At 38.8% G+C, this 17,007-nt stretch overlaps 1 protein-coding gene across 6 annotated transcripts in view; it reads left to right on the top strand.

Annotated features, from left to right (window-relative positions):
- Positions 1-17,007, top strand: part of NHSL1 (NHS like 1) — a 152,296-nt gene that overhangs the window by 121,117 nt on the left and 14,172 nt on the right. For 4 of the 6 annotated variants that reach the window (XM_061428118.1, XM_061428122.1, XM_061428121.1 and 1 more), the window contains exons 4-5: positions 7,936-8,128; positions 12,255-12,386. In XM_061428118.1, coding sequence (XP_061284102.1) covers positions 7,936-8,128; positions 12,255-12,386 — 325 coding nt within the window. Of the gene's footprint in view, positions 1-7,935; positions 8,129-12,254; positions 12,387-14,715; positions 15,569-17,007 lie in introns of those variants that run through there. The other 2 variants (XM_061428120.1, XM_061428123.1) reach the window with 2 other exon arrangements.

Genomic DNA, 17,007 nt, shown 5'->3' with positions numbered 1-17,007 from the left:
ATTCCTGTATAATTACATACAAACTAAGCAAGTCTAAATATGTAATTTAGACATATTTATGGGAGAAATATCAATAACCTCAGATATGCAGATGACACCACCCTTATGGCAGAAAGTGAAGAGGAACTCAAAGGCCTCTTGATGAAAGTGAAAGTGGAGAGTGAAAAAGTTGGCTTAAAGCTCAACATTCAGAAAACGAAGATCATGGCATCCGGTCCCACCACTTCATGGGAAATAGATGGGGAAACAGTGGAAACAGTGTCAGACTTTATTTTTCTGGGCTCCAAAATCATTGCAGATGGTGACTGCAGCCATGAAATTAAAAGACGCTTACTCCTTGGAAGGAAGGTTATGACCAACCTAGATAGCATATTGAAAAGCAGAGACATTACTTTGCCAACAAAGGTTCATCTAGTCAAGGCTATGGTTTTTCCTGTGGTCATGTATGGATGTGAGAGTTGGACTGTGAAGAAGGCTGAGCGCCTAAGAATTGATGCTTTTGAACTGTGGTGTTGGAGAAGACTCTTGAGAGTCCCTTGGACTGCAAGGAGATCCAACCAGTCCATTCTGAAGGAGATCAGCCTTGGGATTTCTTTGGAAGGAATGATGCTAAAGCTGAAACTCCAGTACTTTGGCCACCTCATGCGAAGAGTTGACTCATTGGAAAAGTCTCTGATGCTGGGAGGGATTGGGGGCAGGAGGAGAAGGGGACGACAGAGGATGAGATGGCTGGATGGCATCACTGACTCGATGGACGTGAGTCTGAGTGAACTCCGGGAGTTGGTGATGGACAGGGAGGCCTGGCGTGCTGCGATTCATGGGGTCGCAAAGAGTCAGACACGACTGAGCGACTGATCTGATCTGATCTGATGCACATACATAGCAAAAGTTAAAGGCATAATAAATAATGCAGAATTCAGGAGAGCAGTTACCTCGAGGTAACAGTATGGGGTAGATGCAATTATTCATAATATTTTAAGTCATGAGTTGGGTAATAGGTTCTTAAAAATTCATTGTTGTGTTATATACTTTGTATATATGATTTATTATAATAAAAGGCCATTAAAGGCAAGAAATTACATTATCATTTTGAACATTTATGTTCACTTTATCTGTGATAGTTTAAATCCAAAATATTTCAATTCAGTACGTGGTAAGAAAGTTTAGAGCCCATGATGAAGGCGCTGAATTTTGGTAATATATTGAATAGGAGAGAAGGAACAATTGAAATTATTTGATAACATGAGTATGGAAACCACCTCCTGGCCTTTGTGGAGCTCTGGATGGGCCACAAACTGTTTCTGTGTGTATTCCTCTCAAAACCACTACCCCTGGTTTTTGTTGTCGGGTCCAGAGCCCAGGGGAGGGGGAAGGGGAATAAGGAGAGAAGAGAATGAAGTCAGGATCGCTTGTGTCTGAGTATATTAAAGGTGGAATAAGCATATAGCCAAAAAAGACTGCAAACATTTTGGCACCTTATAAACTATCTAGAATCTTTAAAAAGAAAAGTCCACCCAAGACGGATTTAATTCTGAAGACGAAAACACCATAGACTAAGTAAGTGTCCTGTAAAAAGGACTGGAATGTATGTGGCTTTCCTCTTAAATGGTGCTCTATATAGTTTCATCTGTTCTATATCTATTTTTATGTAATAATTGCTAAATGAATGCTAAGTTTAACTCTGGCTATAATTATGTTTTCTAATTTTTAAAAGCTTAGCAGATAAAAAAAAAAAAGCCTGGGCAAATGTGTTTTTTAGTTAAGCCCACTTTTTGATAACTTGGCAGTCTGCCAAAGAGACCATGTTTCAGGCCTCACCATCCATCTGGTGGGAACTTGTCTGATTTCCAGACAGGACCTCAAAGTTCTAAAATGCAGGACTTAACAGTATTCAAAATTCACAAAACAACTCCTGGTATGGCAGGTGATCTCCCTTTGTAAATTAAGCAATTTGTCACAAGAAATCATGGTTTCTTACATTTCATTTGTGACTCTCCATTCCTTCCAGATAGATATTAATGAACATTATTGAGCAATTAAACTGCATTTATAAATCAAGCTGCATTTAAGTTCTGAAAGCAAGTCCACTTTAAACTCGATATTAAAAAAAATAAAATAAAATTCACCCTGTACTAAGGGATCCCTTAACATGAAGCATGGCGATGCTATTTAAATTATTCTGTTCTTAACACAGGGAGCTTGAGTTGCTCAAAACATACAGCTGGTAAATGACAGAGCCAGTGTGCTGATACTTATAGTGTTCCATTCATTATACCACACTGCTGACTTTACTATAGATTCTTTTTTTTTTTTAAGATCTTTTTCTTATTCAGAGATATAAACGGATATTTTTATTTTTAGATTAGAAAACACATAGTAATTTATTGCAAATATTATCAAGTTGTTATTTTACACTGTTTAGCAGCAGAGCTTTGAGGCCAGCTGTAGGTTCTAATCTGTTGCCCACTTGTCAACTTTCCTCAAGTAAAGTTGCTTTACTCCATTTCTGTATTTACAAAACGAGGCTAATGCTATGAAGATTAAATGAGGTGCCAATTTCTATAAAGCCTCTAACCCAGGGCAAGGTATTGAGACATCAGTCACTAAATGGTGACTCCTTTTTAGCTAAAATTGTGAAATTGCACTCTATGTAATTCTGCTTTAAGGCCTCCTGAAACTTACATTTTCAAGGGAGAGACAAACAAGATAAATAGCTAAAATATATGTATACTGGTGATATGTACTAAAGGGAAAAAAGAAAGAAGAGCAGGGAGATATAAAATATTAGGGAGGAGTTGAAATTTTAGGCAGGTTAGCAGGTAAGACCTCAACAAGAAGGGGACTCTTGACTAAGCCCCTGAAGAATAAGAAGGTGCTATCCATGAGGATGTCTAAAGGAAGAGCATTTCAGATGGTGGGAACATCATGTGCAAAGACCCTGAGGCAGGAGCGTGCTTGGTTTGTACAAGGAACTGGATGGAAGATGGTGTGGCTAGAGTAGGATAAAGAAGGGATAGGATTGTAGGAATTGAGGTCAGAGATAGCAATGGGCCAGTTCACAGGTCATGTAGGGTCTTGTAGGTTCTAGTAAGATTGCACAGGAGCAGCATGATCTGACATGTTTTGAAAGGATCCCTCAGGCTTCTGTGGAATAGAACTATTCCACAGGAATAGACTATTAAAGCAGGGATGGGAAGAAGGGGAGGGTGGCTAACAAGATCAGAGTTAAGAGGCTAAGGTAATAATCCATGGCATTCCAGTATCCATCTTAATGGAGTAATTGTGATGTGTTCTGCCGGTGAGATGGATGAGGTTTTTCCTGTGCCCCTCTGTATTTATAAATATTGAGAGCAATGGGAGTCAGATCATTCTGAAAGGTGCGCCATCCTGGCTTCTTATTTTTCTTTAGTAGATTGTGGCACTGTGCAACAGTCACATTTGCATATAACTTTATCTGTGCCCTGCTTGTCTGGGATATTTTCTCACAAAGGAAGGGCGTACTTTATAAACTAGATTATCTTTGTCAGTTGTTATACTGGAGCAATCCCTAGTGATCATCCCCTGGCAACGAGGCTGAACTGAAGATCTGTTTCATTGTGAGAGTTATCAAATCTGACAGTCTCAGTCAACTGAAAGAAAAGTAGGTTACCAGGGCTGATGAGTCCCACTGAGCAGAATACAGACCATAAAACAGTGCTTCACCATCTCCCTAGGCAGACGTCTCATGGAAGAGGGAACCCTCTCGGTAGGGTGTTGCCATGCTATTCATTTTCCATCAAGCTGAAGTTTGCCTATTAAGATTTGCTTCTCACGGCCTTTAAAGTCTATGCTATCTATGCTATATTTCAAGGTTGCCTGAAAAATTATTTCTGTGTATGTATATATCAGAAAGAGTAATATAATTTACTAAATTGAGATTCAACTTCAGATATGTGACACTTAATGTGAACTTTACACAAACTGTCATGAAATTCTCAAAATTAATTTTAATTTGTGTGTGTGTTGTGTACCTGCAGTGTGAGGGTAGATAATAAGTATTGTATATCAAGCCTATTTTGAGTGTCACAACTGCATAAAGGGTAGACATAATTGATTTACATTGGTATGACTTTGTTGTTCAGTTGCTCAGTTATGTCCGACCCTTTGAGACCCCAGGGACTGCAGCACGCCAGGCTTCCCTATCCTTCACTCTCTCCTTAAGGTTGCTTGAACTCATGTCCATTGCGTCAGTGATGCCATCTAACCATCTCATTTTCTGTTGTCCCTTTCTCCTCCTGCCTTCAATCTTTCCCAGTATCAGGGTCTTTTCCAGTGAGTTGGTGCTTTGGATCAGGTGACCAAAGTATTGGAGTTTCAGCTTCAGCACCAGTCCTTCCAATGAATATTCAGGATTAATTTCCTTTAGGATTGACTGATTTGATCTCCATGACTTAATTTAATTCTTTCAAACATTCCTTTGGTTGAAGGTTGTCATTTCCTCCTCCAGGGGATCTTCCCAACCCAGGAATCGAACCCATGTGTCCTCTGTCTCCTGTATTAGCAGGCGAATTCTTTACCACTGAGCCATGTGGGAAGCCTTAATTACCTTTCAAGGATCTGTAGTAGATGTGATCATTGTAACCAGTGTTGGATCAAACATGAATTGATAAAATGCAATTTAGTATCATAATAAGATGTCAGTAACATGCTCAATAAATTGAGTATATTTATTTGTCAGTTTTAATTACAAACATTTCACATTTTCCTTAGGTGGCAAAGAAAGTAGGTTTTAATTTTATATGTATTATGTACTGATAATGTAAAATCTCATATATTGAGATGTCTATTCATATATATATACATATATTTATTTCCACAATGCCTTTTTCATAGCTATCATGTCATTAGGTTCACAAGTATCCTTAGTGGGATATGGTAGAGAGTACAGCCCTATTTTACAGCAAAGGAAACTTCAATGTTTAGGAACAACTTCAGGATCCCTTGACTGAAAAATATAAAGCAAATAGACTCAGGTCTTTGGATTCTTAGCTTAGGACTCTATCCCCGTACCGCACTATTTTCATAGCTCTAGAGTAGTCTTTCGGAGAAGGCAATGGCACCCCACTCCAGTACTCTTGCCTGGAAAATCCCATGGATGGAGGAGCCTGGTGGGCCACAGTCCATGGGGTCGTGAAGAGTCGGACACGACTGAGCGACTTCACTTTCACTTTTCACTTTCATGCATTGGAGAAGGAAATAACAACCCACTCCAGTGTTCTTGCCTGGAGAATCCCAGGGACGGGGGAGCCTGGTTGGCTGCCGTCTGTGGGGTCGCACAGAGTCGGACACGATTGAAGCAACTTAGCAGCAGCAGCAGCAGCAGCAGCAGCAGAGTAGTCTTTTTCAGATATGTGGAGTGCTATTAGTTGTAGAATAAACACAGATTTTTTTCAGGAAGGCTAATTCAATAGCAGTAAACAGAGCAGTGTTCTTCTGTTCAGGATATCTAACTAATGTATTTCTATAGATGTCTTACTAATGTCCTCTTAGAAACTTACATTAGATCCAGAAAGGTATCAAGACATGCTTTTGAAAGATAGATAAATATTCACAAATACTGTGTTAAATGACAGAAGTAAGTCACAAAAGAGAATATACAATATGATTTCCCTTAGAGAAAATCCAAAAACAGGCAAATGAAGCTGAATGTTAGAAGTCAGGATAGCAATTGCCCCTTTGGGGAGTGTGGTTGAGAGTATTGAATTGACTTGGCTGCTAGTTTTACAGGTATTCCCTTGGGAATGTTTATTTATTCATTCATTCATTCATTTTTAAGTAAAATTTGTCTTAATGCCTTAGGTGGTAGTTTAAATGCTTTCAACTTGAAGAGCAGTTCTTAGGCGTTTATTATGATTATAAACTGCCATTTCTCAACAAAAGTCAATTACCCTTTTCTGTTGTTGTTCCTGAGTCTGTGGTAGGCTTCCCGGGTGGCCCTAGTGGTAAAGAACCCGCCTTCCGATGCAGGAGACATAAGAGAAGCAGGTTTGGTCCCTGGGTTGAGGAGATCCCCTGGAGGAGGGCATGACAACCCATTCCAGTATTCTTGCCTGAAAAAATCCCCATGAACAGATGAGCCTGGCAGGCTACAGCCCCTAGGGTCACAGAGTCAGACACAACTGAAGCAACTTAGCACGCATGAGCCTGTGGCAATTTTTTTCAGTTCTTGGCGTTTGTCACAGAACTAGCTGCTGGAGCCACGGTGAAGTTCATCATGAAATGCTTGCCAAAACAACTTTCTTGCTTACACTTTTTAAGATGTGAGGAAAGAAAGATATTGAAAAGGGTTCCCCAGTTAGGATATTCAGTTCAGTTCAGTCGTTCAATCGTGTCCGACTCTTTGCGACCCCATGAATCGCAGCTCGCCAGGCCTCCCTGTCCATCACCAACTCCCGGAGTTCACTCAAACTCATGTCCATTGAGTCGGTGATGTCATCCAGCCATCTCATCCTCTGTCGTCCCTTCTCCTCCTGCCCCCAATCCCTCCCCAAATCAGGATCTTTTCCAATGAGTCAACTCTTCGCATGAGGTGGCCAAAGTATTGGAGTTTCAGCTTCAGCATCAGTCCTTCCAATGAACACCCAGGACTGATCTCCTTCAGAATGGACTGGTTGGATCTCCTTGCAGTCCAAGGGACTCTCAAGAGTCTTCTCCAACACCACAGTTCAAAAGCATTAATTCTTCAGTGCTCAGCTTTCTTCACAGTCCAACTCTCACATCCATACATGACCACTGGAAAAACCATACCCTTGACTAGACGGACCTTTGTTGGCAAAGTAATATCTCTGCTTTTCAATATACTGTCTAAGTTGGTCATAACTTTCCTTCCAAGGAGCAAGCGTCTTTTAATTTCATGGCTGCAGTCACCATCTGCAGTGATTTTGGAGCCCCCAAAAATAAAGTCTGACACTGTTTCCACTGTTTCCCCATCTATTTCCCATGAAGTAATGGGACCAGATTCCATGATCTGCATTTTCTGAATGTTGAGCTTTAAGCCAACTTTTTCACCCTCCTCTTTCACTTTCATCAACAGGCTCTTTAGTTCCTCTTCACTTTCTGCCATAAGGGTGGTGTCATCTGCATATCTGAGGTTATTGATATTTCTCCCAATAATCTTAATTCCAGGTTGTGCTTCTTCCAGCCCAGGTTTTCTCATGATGTACTCTGCGTATAAGTTAAATAAGCAGGGTGACAGTATACAGCCTTGTATATTGTATATTGTACTCCTTTTCTTATTTGGAACCAGTCTGTTGTTTCATGTCCAGTCTTAGGATGTTAATGTGTATCAAAACAGACACTGCTAGAAATTTCCTCATGGGGCTATGATAGGCTCCAAGCAGAGCTTCAGTCAGCTTTTGATAATTTAACAATTTCACAGTTGATTTTTCTTTTTCTATGTAAATGATTTCCAAAGAGCATGGATAGTTGAACAACAATAGCTCTATCATTTTCAAACTTGAGATCAGAGCCTAAAGGAATTGAGATTGAAGCTAGAAATTACTTGGAGCAAAAAGAAATTTTAATAAAAATAGAGACTGATGGCCAAACCCATGATGTTTCTCTGAGCTTCTAATGTTAAACTAAATCCATAAGCTTTCTGATCACAGTAAATATAGAAAGAAACAGGAAGAACTTAAAAAATTTTGTGGGTCAGCAAAACCTTTTTCCAGTCCTCATGGCTTAGAGACTAAGACCTTAGCAAATCATGTATATTATGAGTTACATGCAAGATGATGAGCGGTTCCCTTGTGAACCATTGCTTCTTGTTCCGAAATGTGACCAATTTTTTTTTTCTTTTGGCTTGCTTCAAATCAGTTTAATTTTTTTTAAATGTATTTTTAAATGTTTCTGCCAGCAATTACACACTATGGCTTCCTCTCAATTTTTCCCCTGCAGTGTTCTGTCTCTTCATCAGAAGAGGAAAGACTTACTTCCACCAGGAGACCTAAGACGCCAACGTCAAGTGACTGCTCTGACCTTCATACTCAAACCAACTGGACCAAGTCACTTCCCTTGCCAACACCGGAAGAGAAGATGCGGCAGCAAGCCCAAACAGTCCAGGCTGACGTGGTTCCTATTAACATAACTGGTATGCTTTGCTCTGTGGACAGGTTGCAAATATTCTGGAAGAATGACTATGGCTCTTTGTTTGGTATATGCTCTTAGCATGTCATTCATACAACAGAGGTAGATAGCTGTGGTCTGACTTCCTGCTCTTTGTTGAATGAAGGGAATACTAAAATGTATATGTGTGTGCATGTCAAATATCTATTCCTTTTAGATTTGTAGACTGTATCACCAAAGGTTGATGTCAGAGAATTCAGTGGTCCAGCCATTCAGCTAAAGGGTGGCATTTTTACACACAATTCAATTCTTTTAATTGAATTGCCTTTTTAAAATATTTTGGCTATATGGAAATATCTTCTAAATGTGATCTTGGGTGAGAAAAAATTAGGTTTACTTTCTAAAAGGCTGTTTTAACTCATTTATAAAAGTGAAAAAGAACACATTTAATATTTCTGAATGATTTTCTTACCTTCTTGTTTTCTCAAGTAGAAAAAGGGGGAAATTACTTGAAATAAAAATATGAAATATACATTTAAAAAAATCTAACAGGATAGTAAAATTATATCTTCATTTCCATAATTTGAATTCTATAATCATCAAATAAAAATCCATTCCTTCTAAATATAAAAAATTTAGAACATGTTAGACTGGCATATGAATATTAATTGCCAAATGTGAAATTCAAGTTCTTGCAGAATATTATATTCAGGTTTTAATCATCTGTGATAATTAAGGTGACAAGGTATGTAAAGCTCAAAGACAGTATTTCACAAACATAGAGAACTGTTAATAAGTATCAAAATTTTCCTCCCTGTCACTTCCATATCCTGCAGAGAAGATAGATCATTGATCTGGGGAGAGTACAAAATGCAAAATAGACATGTTAAGAGTTGGTAGCTTCAGACATTAGACTGTGTTCAAGAGAAAACATTACCAGTAGTCATACTGATAATCAGCTCATACAAAATCTGGCTTATAAGGCCAGAACCTAAAAAAATCAGGTGATCAAATGAGGATAAGTTTTCATAAAAAATTAGGATGAAAACTCATCATACCTTTGCTATGTTTCTGAGGCTACTGCTCTCGACTATTGTTAGAAAGTTTTTTTCCCTGGCATTGGTGATAGTTATTGATGAATTTTTTTAAACCTTACAAGATGTTTAAAAATTACATTTAAAACTCTGTTTTGAATTCCAGAGAAATTTAATTAGTACGTGAATTATTTTAAATTCCATGGACATTTCCCCACATTTACTGTCCTTAAGCCTTGCAGGAATAGCATGGCCTTTTATTCCATTCTCTTTGCAAATAGCATTGATTTTTCTAAGTATGATTCACATTCACCAAATCATACTTTTAAAAGTATTTTTATATATAGTTGTATTTCAGAACAAAGTGTAATGTTTATATGGCTGTGTATTTCCTGTGAGAAAATGCATTACATTATTTGATTGATTAAAAGCCTCAGAATTAATATTGTAAGATTGTGCTATGAAATGTAACAATCCTTAATGGAATTCAGATAAATGCATTATCGTGAAATTAGGAAATTTAAAGCAGAATAGATTTTCAGGAATAAAGAATAATTTACAGTGAAATACATTGGCACAACAGCAGACAGTGTCAGCCTCTGAACTTTATTCTCTCCTGTCTGATGAGTAAGTGGATATGAATTACATAAAGTTTAAAAGGAGGCCTTGAAAATGCCACACAGGAGAGGTGAATGACAATAAAGAAATGAGCAATACAAGTTAGGACAAAATGCAGTTTACTTTTGAGTGATTAACATTTTCAGAAATGTAGAAGGCAGATGCCTAATGACATATTTATTGATCCATTTTCTGGATCTGTGTGTTTACTATACACACATACATTTCATAAAGAAGTAGTTTTTCTGATATTCTGGTATAAAGAAGCATTAAATTTGTTTACTTTTAGTGGTTGAATTGACATAGATTATACAACTCCTGGCTCTTTAAATGATACATTTCCAAAGCACTAGAAGATAAAATGTAGCTTCCTGTAGGGCGTTGTCACTGCTCATTTATTTGGGTGAACATTGACCTTCTATTTGGTTTTCAGTACAGTTCAGCAGAGGAAAGAATGCCAATAAATATATTATTTCAAATGCAGAGAGATGCTTGCCAGGCAGAGAGGAAGAAGACATTAGTACAATGAGCTGCTGGCTTGAAAATTGATTTTCTCCCTTTAGTCACAGGCCTGTGTCCTGTGGGGGAACTCATCCTGTTCTAAGAGTTGAAGAGAAGAAAAATGTTTAAAATAAAATGTGCATATGAGTATGTTGCTTAATCTGCCATGTGGGATAGCAGCTCTTACACCTGAAAGATAAATAGAGTGAGTAAACATGCTGAAGCAGTTCTTACAAACTGCCTTTGGACTGATGTTTGAGCTAGCTAAATTGATTTCTAAGTAGTAACCCTGACGGACTACTGCCATTTTTCAATGAAAAGAAATAATTAAATCCCTCTCAATTCAGTAGACATTTACTGAATAACTACTTTGTGTCAGGCATCGAGCTGAATGCCACAGGCAATCCCAGGGTGCATGCTCGTGTCCCCGCCCTTCAGAAATGTTTAGCCCAGTAGAGGAGACAGTCCTTTTAGGTCACGATGAAGGCTGGAGTCCTTTTAGGTCACGATGAAGGACGGAGCGTTTGGCACCAGTAGTGGTATATGTCTTAGACGTTCATCCTCGCAGTTTGTTTTTTCATTTCCTTGGAGCTTGGGTGGTTCATCTTTGTTTTTTTGTGTAGGAAGCAAACCTGGAGACTAAATGCAACTGTCTGTTAATATTTTGTCCATTCTTAATGATTTGAGCCAAGAACATGTTTTTCCTCTGCCACAGAAAACAAATGAACCAGTGAAGTCCTGACTGGCCTCTTATAGGCCGTATTTGCTATTGTACGTAGTAATGCATTTATCACAGTGATGGTGCCTTCTGGTGTTTCAGGGTTTTCTCTAAATCATTTCTGTTTTTTCTCCGTTAGGAACAAAGTTGAGAGCATTTTCAAATTTACAAGCCTTCATCTAAGTTTGTTGCTTTGTAGGTGAAATGTGTTTTGACCATTCTGATCTTTTATTCTCTATTTTGATTAGAACCATATTGGTTCTGTTCACAATGTATTCCTATTAAAATAGAAGATACATTGTTCACAGCATACCCACTTTTGAATGTGCGTCGGTGTTGTTAAAAAGAGTGAATAATTTTTAAACTTTTCTTATAATATGGAAGTATATATTTTGTATGTGTACATATGTATTTTTTAAATCTCTTTTTGAGGAGAAGAACTATTTAATAAGGTCAATGCTATAAAACTTCTCTTCAAATGTCAAGTAATTTAAAGCAGACCAAACAGTAGTTGATATGTTACTATTTTAGGCTATTCCATGGTGTGATAATCACACAACTTACACACTAGAAAGAAAAAACTTTGATGTGGCATTCTGGGTTTGATTTCAACATACCTGTAATGAATTTAGATCAACTTTTGAAAAGTGATTAAGAAACAGCGAGAAGCAGTTTAGCTTAACAAACCGCAGAGCTACTGGGTCTCATTGTGATAAAAGTACTTTATCATTATAAGGCTTTTTCATTATCATTGTGTCTCACACTGTAGCAATTACCAGTCTATTCAAATTAAGAGCCTCCTTGACTGAAGAAAAGTCGTCACCTAGGAATTCCTGATTAAGTTATTTGTTTCATCACATCAGACAAGACAATACTTTGGTCTCTGGTGAGGACCAGATGAAGCAAATAAATTCATCTCCAGCTGATGTGAAGCGTGATTTTGGTGACCGAAGACTTTTGTGAAATACTTCCAAAATAACCCATTTTTTAAATAAAACAAAATCACTCTTCCGAAGAGTTATTCACCAGTTTGCATTTGCAAATGAGCTCAAGGTGCTTTCTTTGAATGGATATACACCCAGAAATTGGAAAACAGCCTTATGATGCTAATGTGCTTTCCTCCCTTTTTTGCCCTTCAGCATCCATTCATCATTGTATGACTGGCTAACATCATTATTAATACCTTCTTATCATTTTACAACAAGCTTCTGGAAGAAAGTGCATGGTGTCGGCTTGCTTGAAAATAACATTGCTTTGCTTGTTCTACTACTCTGCATTAGGGGAGAATTTCGATCGCCAGGCCAGCCTTCGGCGGTCTCTAATTTACACAGACACTCTGGTAAGACGACCGAAGAAAGTCAAAAGGAGAAAGACTATTACAGGAGTCCCTGACAGCATACAGAAGGAGCTAGGTATGGCTCATCAGAACTGTATTCTGTTGCCCATCATTGCTACTCACCATTACTACCCTAACCTTATCGGTGGTCTTTGTGAAATCAATACATTCTGATAGCCTTTTGGTACCCCAAAGGGTCAGCTTCTTTCCTGAACGAGGCACTGGGTACAAATCTTAACATCCCATGCAGGTGATTTGTTGAATTTTGATGACAAGGTAAGAAGAGGAGCTATATGAAAACTATTGACTGGGATGATAGAAATTAAACAGTTATGTCATCATCTCTGTGTACCTTCAACAGTGGGCATGCCCACGGTAAAATTCACTTTCAATTTAGAGCTTAAGTTTTCATGAAACCAAAAACTTATTCTAGGACTTCAGATTGTGCGTATGGACTTCATTAGTTATACTGACAATATTGGTGGCATTTTTTCATCCAACATCATTAGTAAATACCAGTAAAATTGAAAATAGTCATTTGTGTTGGATAATGCCTTACTGGTACTTCTGGTGAAACAAATTCGTAGCTTTTTGATTTGGTATTTCTCAACATGTGGTTGAAAAACAGAAACCAAAAGTTCCTTTTGACTGGTGCAGAAGATGGTTCACTTCATTATTCACTCATCCATCTTGTTCCTGCTTATCTTTATATATGCTTTGGATAACGTTTTCTTTTCTTTCTGTATACATTGCCTCACCTGTTTTTTCATGGTCCAACAGGAATGTCTGCTGAGGCAGCAGGGACTTCAGTACCAGGCTGCTTCAGTTTGAATCCTGTCTCTGCCACTTACTTGCTGGGCAGCCTCAAGCTGGTTATTTCACCTCTCTGAGTCTACTTTTTCACTCAAAAAAAGTGTGGTTGCTGATGTTAATAGAACCTAATTCTTAGGGCTGTTTGAGGATTTAATGAATTTATACAGGCAGAGCACGTGGTACCTGGTATCTGCCTGCCAGTGCAGGAGATGAGCATTCAACCCCTGAGTCAGGAATATCCCCTGGAGCAGGAAATGGCAAACCATTCCTGTATTCTTGCCTGGAAAACTCCATGGACAGAGGAGCCTGGTGGGCTACAATGTAATGGGGTCGCAAAGAGTTGGACACAACTGAGTGTGCACACACACACACTACTATTAATATATACGTATTAGCTGCTATTGTACTTATTGTACCAACTTAACACTACCTATCTTGAATCTTGCCTTTTTCTCTTTGGTCAACCTGTGGACTTCTTTGCTTATAATTATTCAACATGCAGAAAACTAAGATCATAGAATCTAGTCCCATCACTTCATGGCAAATAGATGGGGAAACAGTGGAAACAGTGACAGACTTTATTTTGGGGGGCTCCAAAATCACTGCAGATGGTGGCTGCAGCCATGAAATTAAAAGACACTTCCTCCTTGGAAGAAAAGTTATGACCAACCTAGACAGCATATTAAAAAGCAGAGATACTACTTTGCCGACAAAAGTCTGTCAAGTCAAAGCTATGGTTTTCCCATGTAGTCATGTATGCTGCTAAGTCACTTCAGTCGTGTCGGACTCTGTGCAACCCCATAGGCGGCAGCCCACCAGGCTCGCCTCTCCCTGGGATTCTCCAGGCAAGAACACTGGAGTGGGTTGCCACTTCCTTCTACAATGCATGAAAGTGAAAAGTGAAAGTGAAGTTGCTCAGTCGTGTCCGACTCTTCGCAACCCCATGGATTGCAACCCACCAGGCTCCTCTGCCCATGGCATTTTCCAGGCAAGAGTACTGAAGTGGGTTGCCATTGCCTTCTCCAGTAGTCATGTATGGATGTGACAATTGGATCATAAAGAAAGCTGAGCACCCAAGAGTTGATGCTTTTAAACTGTACTGTTTGAGAAGATTCTTGAAAGTCTCTTGGACTGCAAGGAAATCCAACCAGTCCATACTAAAGAAGATCAGTCCTGAATATTCATTGGAAGGACTGATGCTAAAGCTGAAATTCCAATACTTTGTCACCTGATGCAAAGAACTGACTCATTGAAAAGACCCGGATGCTGGGAAAGATTGAAGACAGGAGGAGAAGGGGACAAAAGAGGATGAGATGGTTAGAATGGCATCACCCACTCAATGGACATGAGTTTGAGTAAACTCCGGGAGTTGATGATGGACAGGGATGCCTGACGTGCTACATTCCATGGGGTTGCAAAGAGTCAGACACAATTGAGCAACTGAACTGAACTGATATTTTTACTTTTATTTTCTATTGAGGGCTATCCTCTAAAAACTCCAAATCATCACTTCTGAACTTTCCTATCAATGTTTTAGGCAAAATGAGTTTATCCTAGCAATGGTAGTATATGTTATAGCACGTCGAGGTAGTTTCAGCTTCTGGGTGTCACAGACATCATTCCTATGTGCTTTTTTCCTGACACCCTGGCCCACATACATGCCTTGTCTTAGGGAGGGAAGGCTTATTCTTGTTTACCTGGCATTTTCTCTCTTTACTGCCGTCCAGTTCTACAGTATGTGTTCTCTGCCTTCCAGGCTGCAACTACAGAGGGATGAACAGTGATGCTTTTCACCTGACTAGGTGGCTTCAGTGGCCCAGATGACAGTGGGTGCTCATCTTCCCTCATAACACGGGGGTTTTATCATGAACAGAGGCCAGATTGCACCCACAGGATTTATGAAGGCTGCCTCTGGTTCATGCCCTCACATCACCTCCTGTAGTGGCCCAGGCCTCCTGTATCCCATTCTTTTATACCGTTTTTCTTTCTCTTTTAGGTGACAGGCAACTAATTTGAGAAAAAATAATGTGTACTGGTATGTCTAGCAGATATTAATGGGCTAATTCTTACAGTACTCAGGTAACATTTATATTTGACTGCTCTTTTAGGAGATGCCTTAACCTAAAAAAGTAACTTTACAGACAGCTCTTTGTAAGATAACAAGGTTGATGTTTCTGGGTAGGCTACATTTTAAGTGACTTTCCAGTCAAAATGAGTAGGTTTTGGATGGCTTTGTGCCCAGAGTATAAGAATAGTTTGGCCCAGATAAAGATAGACATACACGTAAATATTCAATATGAATTGTCTATCTATCTGTCTATCTGATTTCTAGAGCCTCAAAGTTATGAACTTTTAACACTTTTTTTTTTTTTAACTCAGCCAATCAGTATGGAGCCAGTAACTCATTTGCCTCTTTGACCTTACTAGAAGTAGCTGATCAGCTAGGTAAATCACACCTTCTGTAATTTTAATATTTTTAAAACTGGTGATAGAGTCTCTGAGGCCCTCATTCATTTCTCTTTTGCCCGTAACAGGAACACCACTAATACTGAAGCAAAAAAAGCTTCCCGCACATCACCTGTGTGGTGAGCGTTGTCACATGAGAAACTTTTGGTGTCATTGCACAGTTGATGACACGACCTGGATCAGGGCTGGAGGTCAGCTGAGACAGCTGTATCTAAGTTAGAGCTGGGTTTTTTTTGTTTTTTTTTAAGACAATTAGACAACCCCTCTAGTTTTATAGATAGGCCAGTTGGAAGGACTAGTGGTAGAGTAAGGGAAAGGAATATTTGAATACAGTGAAGTGAAGTGAAGTGAAAGTTGCTCAGTTGTGTCCGACTCTCTGTGGCCCCATGGACTATGCAGTCTATGGAGTTCTCTAGGCTAGAATACTGGAGTGAGTAGTCTTTCCCTTCTCCAGGGGATCTTCCCACATTTAGCAAAAAAAAAATTGGATTGTACCTTTCCTTTGCTTCATTCATTTGGGCAAGGGTTGACTTTGCCCTTTCTCCTAATATTTTGTACTTATAAGGCCTCTGATTTGAGAGCTTTGTGCTATCTTACTAATTATTATCAAAAGTAGACGCTTCTTAAGAATTAGTCTTCCTTAGATATAAAGCATGGGGAAGAATGACTGAGTCAAATTAGACTTTAAAAGGATATGATTATCTGAAAAAAAGACATTCACTGGAAAAGATACAGCCTGTCCACAAAACACTGCCTAAATTGCTGGGACTTTCACTTTTAAAATCTAACCAGAGGTGCTCCTAGTATTAGAATTAATAGTGCTTAACTGTATGCAGCTTCTACTTAAAAATCTGTGGTGGACTCTTGAGATTGGTCAGCATATAAAGTTTTAAAATCAAGGTATGATATTTTCTCTTTAAAGCATGTTTATGGTATGTGATTTGTTGCCTTCCATTTAAACAAAAGGACAAAGTGTCTTTTTCTTTACTCTCATCTTAAACATATATGGAATTGTATTTGAGCAACCTGTTATGAGATTCCATCTTTTAGAAACAGATAAGAAATATCAATAACCTCAGATATGCAGATGACACCACCCTTATGGCAGAAAGTGAAGAGGAACTAAAAAGCCTGTTGATGAAAGTGAAAGTGGAGAGTGGAAAAGTTGGCTTAAAGCTCAACATTCAGAAAACGAAGTTCATGGCATCTGGTCCCATCACTTCATGGGAAATAAATGGGGAAACACTGGAAACAGTGTCAGACTTTATTTTTTGGTGGTCCAAAATCACTGCAGATGGTGATTGCAGCCATTAAATTAAAAGATGCTTACTCCTTGGAAGGAAAGTTATGACCAACCTAGATAGCATATTGAAAAGCAGAGACATTACTTTGCCAACAAAGGTCCGTCTAGTCAAGGG

Source organism: Bos javanicus, chromosome 9, assembly GCF_032452875.1.
Source record: "Bos javanicus breed banteng chromosome 9, ARS-OSU_banteng_1.0, whole genome shotgun sequence".
Lineage (NCBI taxonomy): Eukaryota > Metazoa > Chordata > Mammalia > Artiodactyla > Bovidae > Bos > Bos javanicus.
This window is presented reverse-complemented; position numbering and strand designations above follow the sequence as displayed.